We start from the raw sequence: 12,702 nt of genomic DNA on the forward strand, positions 1-12,702 counted from the left end.
GTAATGCAAGACAGGCATGTATATCATGTTATGTTGGTGCAACTGTAATGCAAGACAGGCATGTATATCATGTTATGTTGGTGATAGTGTTGACTGTCAGTATGTGTGACGGTCTTGTTACAGGGGCGGTCGGGTAGCCTAGTGGTTAAAGTTGAAGACCCGGGTTCGATTCCAGACATGGGTACAATGTGTCAAGCCCATTTCTGGTGTCCCTCGCTGTGATATTGCTGGAATATTTCTAAAAGCGGCGCAAAACAATACTCACTCGCTCACTCTTGTTACAGGTCATGTGGGATGAGAAGTTTCCAGAGCACGGGGAATTGGCTGATTTGTTCGGCTTCAGAAATGCCAGCTTAAAAGGCAGTGTGCAGTATTTTGGTGAGTTGGACTGTCTTATACAGGGACATTTTAACAGTAAACGGCAGGAACAGTGTAGCACTGGCTGTCAGTAGTAAAGGATAACTGACCGTGTATACAGTGTCTTAAAATTCTGGTCTAAGTTGTATTTTACAAGTCAGTTACATGTAAACAGAAGCACTGGTAATTATAATTTCAAATGATTCTTTAATTGTTGTGCATTGTTAACAAAGCATGTTCTATGAGGACATTTTTGAATCTCAATTATGACAAACATGATGTATTTCCTCTCTCAAGAAAATTTGTTAGTAGAGAATTGAACTCAATACTTTTTGCTTTTATGCTGGTATAATCTTAAAAAACTATAAAAAATTATGTGCACACTTTGTAAATCTGCATGGCGTAAACATGTGCGCTCCACTTTTGACATTTGTACCTCCATAAAGGAAAAGACATTGTAGTCAATTCTTGTAAATACATCTGTCACCTGTAATCTCACAGACCTGATTTTGAAGACAATTCTACAAAATCAGTGAAATGGTTCAGCGCAACACAAGCTACACCCACGTTATTATCGCCCAATAGGGAAACAGTAGTAAGCTAGTGTGTGTGGCCTACATTTTCTTAACGTTTATGGAAACATAAACACCAAAATATTGCTTGGTTAGCCAGTAAAATGTCAAAGAATCACTTGCATTTTGTTTATTGTCCATTTTTGTAATGAATGTTTTTTGTTTCACAGAACAAATGGCCAAAGCTCTGAGAAAAATAGATCTGGTCTATCCTGATTCTGTGAGTATAGCATTTAAGGATAGGATATATATTTGTCATGTTAGTTAGTGTTCCAAGTCCTAAATATATCTGTTAAACACATAAAGTGTTCTTCAAAGTTCATTGGAAAAGAAATTGTCCATGGATTTTACAAAAAAACATCCAGAAAATATTTTCTCTGGACCATCAAGGTGAGCTGAATAAAAATGTTTTGTAGGTACAAAATAGATTGTTCTCCTGAAGGGCTGACTGAAGAAACATCCTATATAATACACCTAGCTGGGGTCTCGAATATTTGATTCATAGTGATCTTGTTGTGCTTTCAGAGTCATGTGATTGTGCTAGAGGAAGAGCTGCTGTTAGCTCCTAACTTCCTCCATTTTATGTCTCACTTCCTCCCTGTGCTGGATGCTGATGACAGCCTCATGGGCGTGTCAGCCTGGAACTATAACGGTGGGTTGCAATCAACATACAGCAGTGGGTGGGGTCATAGTCAACATACAGCAGTGGGTGGGTCATAGTCAACATACAGTAGTGGGTGGGGTTGCAGTCAACATACAGCAGTGGGTGGGTCATACTCAACATACAGCAGTGGGTCATAGTCAACATACAGCAGTGGGTCATAGTCAACATACAGCAGTGGGTGGGGTCGTAGTCAACAAACAGCAGTGGGTGGGTCATAGTCAACATACAGCAGTGGGTGGGTCATAGTCAACATACAGCAGTGGGTGGGGTCATAGTCAACAAACAGCAGTGGGTCATAGTCAACATACAGCAGTGGGTCATAGTCAACATACAGCAGTGGGTGGGGTCGTAGTCAACAAACAGCAGTGGGTGGGTCATAGTCAACATACAGCAGGGGGTGGGTCATAGTCAACATACAGCAGTGGGTCATAGTCAACATACAGCAGTGGGTGGGTCATACTCAACATACAGCAGTGGGTGGGGTCATAGTCAACATACAGCAGTGGGTGGGTCATACTCAACATACAGCAGTGGATGGGGTCATAGTCAACATACAGCAGTGGGTCATAGTCAACATACAGCAGTGGGTCATAGTCAACATACAGCAGTGGGTCATAGTCAACATACAGCAGTGGGTGGGTCATAGTCAACATACAGCAGTGGGTCATAGTCAACATACAGCAGTGGGTGGGGTCATAGTCAACATACAGCAGTGGGTGGGGTCATAGTCAACATACAGCAGTGGGTGGGGTCATAGTCAACATACAGCAGTGGGTGGGTCATAGTCAACATACAGCAGTGGGTGGGTCATACTCAACATACAGCAGTGGGTGGGTCATAGTCAACATACAGCAGTGGGTGGTCATACTCAACATACAGCAGTGGGTGGGGTCATAGTCAACATACAGCAGTGGGTGGGGTCATAGTCAACATACAGCAGTGGGTGGGTCATAGTCAACATACAGCAGTGGGTCATAGTCAACATACAGCAGTGGGTGGGGTCATAGTCAACATACAGCAGTGGGTCATAGTCAACATACAGCAGTGGGTGGGGTCATAGTCAACATACAGCAGTGGGTGGGTCATAGTCAACATACAGCAGTGGGTCATAGTCAACATACAGTAGTGGGTGGGGTTGCAGTCCACATACAGCAGTGGTTGGTCATACTCAACATACAGCAGTGGGTGGGGTCATAGTCAACATACAGCAGTGGGTGGGTCATAGTCAACATACAGTAGTGGGTGGTCATACTCAACATACAGCAGTGGGTCATAGTCAACATACAGCAGTGGGTGGGTCATAGTCAACATACAGCAGTGGGTGGGTCATAGTCAACATACAGCAGTGGGTGGGTCATAGTCAACATACAGCAGTGGGTGGGTCATAGTCAACATACAGCAGTGGGTGGGTCATAGTCAACATACAGTAGTGGGTGGGGTCATAGTCAACATACAGCAGTGGGTGGGTCATAGTCAACATACAGCAGTGGGTGGGTCATAGTCAACATACAGCAGTGGGTCATAGTCAACATACAGCAGTGGGTCATAGTCAACATACAGCTGTGGGTGGGGTCACAGTCAACACATAGCAGTGGGTGGGGTCACAGTCAACATACAACAGTGGGTGGGGTCACAGTCAATACATGGCAGGGGGTGGGGTCACAGTCAACATACAGCAGTGGGTGGAGTCACAACATCAATTACATAGATCTACTAAACGTGGTAGTTTAAAAGCAAGCATTTGCCCTTATGCCCTGCTTAATTGCAGACATTATGAATGAATATATTTCTGATTGTTTTCAGGTTTTGAGAAGTTGTCGGGGAATAAGAATCTCATCTATAGGGTAGAGGAATTCCCTGGGCTTGGATTCCTTCTGAAAAGCAAACCATTTTTGAAAATACTCACGTCATCCATACACAAGTGTTGTAAAGACAGGTGAGAGTCTATGCTGATGTCATGTAAACAACAAATTCGGTATTGATCATGTGTATGTAGGACAGGAAGTTCCCCTGTATAACTACTGTCTGTGTGATGCATGCCGGACAGGAAGGTCCCCTGTATAACAACTGTCTGTGTGATGCATGCAGGACAGGAAAGTCCCCTGTATAACTACTGTCTGTGTGATGCGTGCAGGACAGGAAGTTCCCCTGTATAACAACTGTCTGTGTGATGCATGCAGGACAGGAAGGTCCCCTGTATAACAACTGTCTGTGTGATGCATGCAGGACAGGAAGGTCCCCTGTATAACAACTGTCTGTGTGATGGGTGCAGGACAAGAAGGTCCCCTGTATAACAACTGTCTGTGTGATGCATGCAGGACAGGAAGGTCCCCTTTATAACAACTGTCTGTGTGATGCATGCAGGACAGGAAGGTCCCCTGTATAACAACTGTATGTGTGATGGGTGCAGGACAAGAAGGTCCCCTGTATAACAACTGTCTGTGTGATGCATGCAGGACAGGAAGGTCCCCTGTATAACAACTGTATGTGTGATGGGTGCAGGACAGGAAGGTCCCCTGTATAACAACTGTCTGTGTGATGCATGCAGGACAGGAAGGTCCCCTGTATAACAACTGTCTGTGTGATGCGTGCAGGACAGGAAGGTCCCCTGTATAACAACTGTCTGTGTGATGGGTGCAGGACAGGAAGGTCCCCTGTATAACAACTGTCTGTGTGATGCATGCAGGACAGGAAGGTCCCCTGTATAAAAACTGTCTGTGTGATGTGTGCAGGACAGGAAGGTCCCCTGTATAACAACTGTCTGTGTGATGGGTGCAGGACAGGAAGGTCCCCTGTATAACAACTGTCTGTGTGATGCATGCAGGACAGGAAGGTCCCCTGTATAACAACTGTCTGTGTGATGGGTGCAGGACAGGAAGGTCCCCTGTATAACAACTGTCTGTGTGATGCGTGCAGGACAGGAAGGTCCCCTGTATAACTACTGTCTGTGTGATGAGATAGGACAGGAAGGTCCCCTGTATAACTTCTGTCTATGTGATGCGTGCAGGACAGGAAGGTCCCCTGTATAACTACTGTCTGTGTGATGAGATAGGACAGGAAGGTCCCCTGTATAACAACTGTATGTGTGATGCATGCAGGACAGGAAGGTCCCCTGTAGAACTACTGTCTGTGTGATGCATGCAGGACAGGAAGGTCCCCCTGTATAACTACTGTCTGTGTGATGGGTGCAGGACAAGAAGTTCCCCTGTATAACAACTGTCTGTGTGATGTGTGCAGGACAGGAAGCTCCCTTGTATAACAACCGTCTGTATGTTATGTGCAGGGCTTGGGCAGGGTGGCGGCTGAGCGTGGACTACAAAGGAGAAATCCTTGTCCCAGACATGTCCCGGGTCTTCAGACAGCCGTATCAAGGAGCTGACACCAGTAAAGAGCTGGTGACACAGTTGTTTGGAAAACCCAGAACAACACTTCTGTAAGTATATTCATTGTATGTACACTTAATATAACAGATGTGAAATAGATCTGTATAAATTTGAAAGCTAGTGTTACCTCTTGTAAGAAGTAGACACCAATGTCGTGATGACATCTCATTTTTATCTCCCCGGTATATGATGCGGTGGGATGGTTATCTCCCGATAGTTACAGATCCCATTTGTCACACGCCTCTATATTCCTTTAGTAACATAAGGTAGACCAGTCAGTGCCTGCAGCCATGACCTATGTTGTTTTAAGGTAAGTGACAAATGGGACCTGTAACTAATGGGAGGATACCGGTGGGATATAGTCAATGGCTCTTCTGTTTCCGGAGAACAACTTGAAAATGTGGAAAACTTTTCATCCAAAGCTGGTACATGGACTTACCATGTCCTGAAGTGGTGCCTTTTGCTCTCTAGAAATTTTTCAAAATTTGATTTTTTCCTGTTTCCATGGAAACAAGTTAGACTTAGTTGAAACGGAGGATGTTGTCGTTTGTGCAGCAAAATAAAAAGAACTAAAAAGAATTATTCAACATTTCTAATTCAAACTTGTACTAATCAGGGGCTGAAGTGGTGCCTATTGCTATATTGGACTTTTTAAAAAAATAAAATTTTCTTGTTTCAGTTGCAATAAGTTTGACTTTGACTCTGTTTATCATGTTTATAGTGGTGTGTTTGTCTGGACCATTTCTGTAAGAGTATTTGGTACTCTGTACACACACAAAGGCCAGGTTGTCAACTGCCTTTTGTTATTTAGGGATTTGTAGGATTGATATTTGTTCTATTTCCATGGCAACAAGTTTGACTGTGACTCTGTTCATAGTAGTGTGTTTGTCCGGGCCATATCTCCAAAAGTAACAGGTATTCTTTCATGAAACTGTGCACACACAAAGATCAGGGTGTCAGCTGATGTCTTTTGCTATTTAGTGATTTTTAGAATTTATATTTGTTCCATTTCCATGGCAACAAGTTTGACTTTGACTCTGTTCATTTTGGTGTGCACCTGACATGGAAATACATAGTTGCGAGTCCCAATTCCATGGTGTTGATTTTGACAGCTCAATAACTACTCTTGTATACGGGCAGACAGATTACATAGAAATTCTCTCATCAAGTTGTACTTAAAGTAACAGTCAGGTGATTTGTCATTTTCTGATGACTCTAATATGTTTTTCCCATGACTGTACTGACGATGAAGACATGATGAATAGCAGCCTATCCTGATGTGACCGGACAGACAACACTGTGAAAGCAATGATGTTGAAATTTCTGTGTGTCCAAAATCATGTGCACCATGGATTTAGACCAAACAATTCAAGCTTATGATTCTGTCATCCTTTATATGTAAGCATCTGTAACTGTGGTACTTTGTTTATGGCTTGGTTAAAAATTTCTGTCAAGTGCCAACATATTCTTCAAACATGACATTCACTCAATAAAATGAGAGCTTATAATTACGAATATGTCTTCACCAACCCATGCTTGCCGTAAAAGGTGACTATGCTTGTTGAAAGAGGCGACTAATAGGATCGGGTGGTCAGGCTCGCTGACTTGATTGATGAATGTCGATCCCAATTGCGTGGATCTATGCTTATGATATTAATCACCGGATTGTCTGGTCCTGACTTGATTATTTACACACTGCAGTCATGTAGCTTGAATATTGCTGAGTGCGGCGTTAAACAACAAACCAACCAGCTTAAAACAAGCAATAAATAAAACAAAATTTATCTTTAAGTAACTGCAATCAGTCAAAGTTATTGCTAGTACTGATGAGTCATGTAAAATGTCTAAGTAATTTTTAAGTAATTTGACACCTACTAAGGGGGCATCAATTTGATTTGATGGATGCTCCCCTCAGTCATTAACTTCCATACTTTCTATTACTGATGTCAGTTCAGTAATACAAGTATACACTCAGTGTTCTAAAACATACATTTGTAAATGGGTTAAACATGATAATGCATTTGAATGTAATATATTACAAGGTCCTTGTGAGAACATTTTGTGGTTTGAAAGTATGTGTTTTAAGGTTGAAAGCTGTCTTGTATTTCCATCCATTTCGGTTGACTTGTGTAATGAATGTTTGCCATAGGAGCCACAATTAGAAAATGCTGCAGCATCACCTTGACAATCCTGATTCAGAAACTGCAGGCTTGTTTTAGAAATGTATCAAGGAAAAGGTCCTCCTGTGTTGTGTACAAAAAGTCTATCAACTGTTAAGCTGAGCTCCATCCAAGTAGTGGCAGGTCACTCTAACCATCAAGCTCCTTCCCAGCGCGTGACACCTTCGTTACACTCTTGGTAACATCGCTACCACTCACTCACTCACTCGAGGGCAATATCTCTACAAATTGAAAACATGACTTGTTCTTGGGTTGTCTGGTAAATACCAAATTTTATTGAGTATTAGAATTAAATAGCTAGTCCTCGGATCTTTACCCAGGTTATCATCGACAGGGCAGGCCAGTACACACCTTTAATTGCGAGGCAGTACGCCCCCATACAACTATCGGCCATCATACTGGACTAAGACACTGCCCATGAGAGATTAGGTGCCTGTTTTATAGGGTCGCGTCCAACCCCAATAGGGAGCTGCAAGTGATCATTTGGATGAAATGGGCCTCGAATATTCTGATTCCAAGTATTCTACCCTAAATAGGGTACATTGCGTTCTCCATACTCCTTCAGTGAGTTGGACCATTTCCCTGTCCCTGGCTCCCTCTGTGATTCCCTCCCCAGGCCAGTCCTCGTCCTCTATGAGGCACACGGATACGATCTGGCTGGGGGTGATGCAATGATCATCCTTCTGGATGGTGACGTGTCTGGACTCATTGAGGTGAACCTTTTTTTTTCTGATTAGACACATTAGAGTAGTGTACTGCACTGGTAAACTGTCATTGTTTGGTGAGGGTCATCTTCCTGAGGCAAGAGAGTTTACAAAAAAAGACTGTTAAAGTCCAGTTTCCACCCTTGCTGAAATTGGCAGGAATTTCTGGGTTTGATTGTAGCGTCACCAGTGGCTATTATGAGTTATCTCCCTTCTATGTCCCTCCTATTGACCAATCAGATTCCACATCTGATATCACTTGCATTTGCTTCAAACAAAATGGCAGCACCAAGTGATTACGATCTGATTGAAAATCAAGATCTATATCATATAAAATAAAAAACTCTTACTTCGCGAAGTGCATCAAATCACGTGAGCACCTTCATTAAAAAAATGAAAAGATTTGGAAAATATCTGTTGATGCTATGTATTGGAGAAAACACGCTCACAAGGTTTTGGTAGACAGAGCATGCCCTGAGGAGAGGGAAAAACCAAGGGGGCGAAGCTCCCCACGGTTTTTCCTGACCCCTAGGGCATGCTTTGTCTACCAAAACCGAAGGAAAGTGTTTTTCAGTACTTATAAACCGAAAAAAGAAACTTAAAACAACATTTATCAACATTTTTATTTTTCAAACATACTTTCCATGAACCTTAGGAAACGAGCGTACGGATCTTGAAAAGGACATTCTAAAAACCAGGGAGGCTTATCAACACCTCTATAGCCTCGTGGTACACTCACTGGGCTACAGATATGAAGGTTGCGAGTTCGATCCTCGGGAATATAAAGAAAACATTCGTCATTTGATTTTACATTTCACTACATGTTACAATCTGAACGGAAGTTATATTAATAAAATACCCAGGACATTATATAAAATCCCTGGGATATTATATAAAATCCCAGGGACATTACAACATCCCTGTTTATGAGATTTAACCCGACTGGAAAGTAAAACCTCACAATAGGTTTTAAGGCCTATAGAAAGAAGTCTCTTACTTAATAGCGATCCCAATGAATAGGTTTATAAGTTGACAGTACACATGCTTTGCAAACCCTGTTATTGACCGAAATCTGGACGGCAGTTTACGGACTGGATGTTGATTTCGTAACGTGAAATTTTGATTGGACTGTGCTTAGACTCGTTAGTCCAGCCAAAATATAACTCCATAATTCCAGCCTAGTTTGGCAAGGTTGGAAACTGGAGTTTTATAGTCAGTTAACTCCCTTGCCTCAGGAAGATGGGTTAGGGTCTGTGTGCCAGTGTTTTTCGTGGCAATACAAAAAAAAGTTATGGGAGCTGTATCGTCCATTTCTCCTCCGACAGCAGACGCCCAAGCTGTTTGTACATGGCATGTTGCAGTGGGACACAATGTCATTGGGTCACAAGAGGATCCCATAATAGGTACTGCCACCCCAAATAACAACAGCAGTTTCCACCTCAGGAGCACTGCTTGTCTGCCTTGGGTACTCGTGTCTGAACCAACCAACCCTCTCTCTGACAACGCTCCACCTCAGTCAGGCAGAACCAGGCAGGTGGGAGGCAGTGACTTGATGGCTTTGTGTGAGGAAGCCATGGCATGGTGACACACTATCACCCAAGTCATCGACCACCCAATCCAATTAAGTCACCTCTTCTTTCAAGCTATAGAGTTCTAGGTACCTTGGTCTCAAAGAGGTTTGATTGATTACACGGGTAATTGTAGTACATTTTTCTGAAATACAGTTACAAATGACTAAACTGACTTGTTTCATGGAAGCGCATGTGGACCAAGTGATATTCAGAGGCCTTCAGTATTTGTTTGATGTCAGAATTGTGCAAACTGAGGGCCTGTTACATGTTGGAGGCATATAAGAGTGTGTCACAGAAAGATGGTTAATTTTCTGTCTGAGTGGGTTTTTCTTGGGAGAATATAGTGTATCCAATTAGATGTCTGTCTGTAAGCCAACTCCTCACTCGAAGGAGAAGCTCTGAATTTCTTCAGGCAAATAAGAATAAAGAGTTTAATCAGAGATGCCAAGCCATATGTCAACCCTCTTGTTTGTGATTAAAACTCCACTTAAAAGATACTGATGTTTTTTGTTCTGATCCAGATACCTTTGATTCAGTCTGACAACCCACATCAGACTGCTAATCAGTTCTCTGTTTTCAGACTTGGTTTTGTTATGAAACTCAAAGTACTCTCCTTATGATGCTTAGGTTATGTGTGACACAAGACAGTTTGAGATTAAACACAGTCAATTCAGATATGTTTTTGAAGTCTTCAGCTTGAGTGTTTATCCTTGAGGCATACTGACATTACGATGTCATTTCTCCAGGGCATTATTCCAAGTGTATGGCATCCGATTTGGACAAGGTTGTTTTGGAATTTATGCTTTATGTTTTCAATTTGTTTCAATCAAGGTATCATTTTGCTATTAAATGACATTGCCTGAATTTTGTGCTAAGATGCCTTCAAACTCAAGTGAAACTTTTGGCAAATAAAGTTCAACAATATCATTGTAATTAACTCAGAGATTTGTCACTCAATAAAAAGTATTTAGTTATTAAGGTCTGACCATTTGATATTTTAGAAGGGAGTGCTTGGAATTGTGGCAAACGAATGTGTTACAGAATTTGTTACAGAATTTGTTTAATAAGATTATTTGGCATTATTTTAAAGACAGAATATTGGTGATGTTGGACAGGTAGGTCATGTGGATGTCTTGAAAATCATGTTGGCTCCCCAAATTGGTTACTTCTCCAGTCATTAGAGGGAAATATTAAAAGAAATTTTGTCTTATGCCACACTTTTACATTTTATGGTGTGGAACATTTCAGACTTCGGTTTGTTGAATCAAAAATAGTAACAAATGTGTTTACGTGAACATTTTTGTTTCATTCGATGAATAATGTGAGTGATAGATAGATTCTTTAAATAATATTTTTAGATAGTGTAGACTTAGTTTGATCCAGCGTAATGATATTGAAGGAAATTAGAAATTCAAAAAATTCAAATTATTGTTGGTTGCAGGGACGGACCAACTCCACTGACTGGGATGAGTAACTTGACGATGGTCTTGTACGAGCAGCAGCTGAACCACAACATAGCCAGCAGCGTCAGCTTCCCCATCACTGACCTTCAGCTCTGTGTACAGAAGGTCAAGGACTTTGACTTGAAAATCTCGCCAGATGAAAAGTAGGTTGTTGAAAAGCGTGAATGGACCCGAGAAGATCCGGGTTAGAATAGGTCTTCTGCGACCCATGCTTGCCGTAAAAGGCGACTATGCTTGTCGAAAGAGTCGGCTAACGGGTTCGGGTGATCAGGCCCGCTGATTTGGTTTGATCCATGTCATTGTATCCCAATTGTGTGGATCGATGTTCATGATGTCAATCACTGGATTGTCTGGTCCAGACTCGATTATTTACAGACCGCTGTCAATAGCTTGAATATTGCTGTGTGCGGCGTTAAATAACAAACAAACAAACAAATTACAAAGAAAGTTTGAATGAGATGTGGTTGAAACATTCTGATACGAATATGAAGAATGCATAACAGACAGACAGACAGACAGACCAGAGAGACCAGACAGACTGTATGCAAGGCCTCTGGTCCAAGACACTGAATGTAGACTGGATCAGTGTCATGCATGCAATGTCCTATTACTATTTCAGAATGTCAAGATCATTTTTGCATGATATATGATTAGCGTGAAGGATGTTTGAAACTTTTCATAAAAATAGACCAGTTCTTGTCAGTGGACATCAGTAAACTTCACGACTGTAAGTGGGTAAACAGAGAGTACATCTAAACATTCTTTCCTTAATATATTTAAATCAGATAATGTGTTTAACAGTATAAGCAGTGTTACTTCATTCAGGTTAATGTGTTTAGTAGTAACAGTGTTACTTCATTCAGGTCAATGTGTTAAGTAGTAAAAGTGTTACTTCATTCAGCTTAATGTGTTAAGTAGTAACAGTGTTACTTCATTCAGGTTAATGTGTTGAGTAGTAACAGTGTTACTTCATTCAGGTTAATGTGTTTAGTAGTAACAGTGTTACTTCATTCAGGTTAATGTGTTAAGTAGTAACAGTGTTACTTCATTCAGGTTAATGTGTTACAGTAGTAACAGTGTTACTTCATTCAGCTTAATGTGTTAAGTAGTAACAGTGTTACTTCATTCATGTTAATGTGTTAAGTAGTAACAGAGTTACTTCATTCAGGTTAATGTGTTTAGTAGTAACAGTGTTACTTAATTCAGGTTAATGTGTTACAGTAGTAACAGTGTTACTTCATTTAGGTTAATGTGTTAAGTAGTAACAGTGTTACTTCATTCAGGTTAATGTGTTAAGTAGTAACAGTGTTACTTCATTCAGGTTAATGTGTTTAGTAGTAACAGTGTAACTTCATTCAGGTTAATGTGTTAAGTAGTAACAGTGTTACTTCATTCAGGTTAATGTGTTAAGTAGTAACAGTGTTACTTCATTCAGGTTAATGTGTTAAGTAGTAACAGTGTTACTTTATTCAGGTTAATGTGTTAAGTAGTAACAGTGTTACTTCATTCAGGTTAATGTGTTAAGTAGTAACAGTGTTACTTCATTCAGGTTAATGTGTTAAGTAGTAACAGTGTTACTTCATTCAGGTTAATGTGTTTAGTAGTAACAGTGTTACTTCATTCAGGTTAATGTGTTTAGTAGTAACAGTGTTACTTCATTCAGGTTAATGTGTTAAGTAGTAACAGTGTTACTTCATTCAGGTTAATGTGTTAAGTAGTAACAGTGTTACTTCATTCAGGTTAATGTGTTACAGTAGTAACAGTGTTACTTTAGTTTGTTTCAAGAATATATCGTGAAATTAGTCTTA

At 41.0% G+C, this 12,702-nt stretch overlaps 1 protein-coding gene across 1 annotated transcript in view; it reads left to right on the forward strand.

Moving 5' to 3' along the window:
• The window catches only part of LOC139444704 (protein O-linked-mannose beta-1,2-N-acetylglucosaminyltransferase 1-like), a 42,927-nt gene that overhangs the window by 21,532 nt on the left and 8,693 nt on the right, over window positions 1-12,702 (forward strand). Inside the window, exons 19-24 of the mRNA XM_071225633.1 lie at window positions 285-378; window positions 1,100-1,149; window positions 1,455-1,581; window positions 3,397-3,529; window positions 4,877-5,026; window positions 10,873-11,037. Coding sequence (XP_071081734.1) covers window positions 285-378; window positions 1,100-1,149; window positions 1,455-1,581; window positions 3,397-3,529; window positions 4,877-5,026; window positions 10,873-11,037 — 719 coding nt within the window. The remainder of the gene's footprint in view (window positions 1-284; window positions 379-1,099; window positions 1,150-1,454; window positions 1,582-3,396; window positions 3,530-4,876; window positions 5,027-10,872; window positions 11,038-12,702) is intronic.

This window comes from Haliotis cracherodii, unplaced genomic scaffold (genome assembly GCF_022045235.1).
Source record: "Haliotis cracherodii isolate W230 unplaced genomic scaffold, xgHalCrac1.p SCAF_6, whole genome shotgun sequence".
Classification (NCBI taxonomy): Eukaryota; Metazoa; Mollusca; class Gastropoda; order Lepetellida; family Haliotidae; genus Haliotis; species Haliotis cracherodii.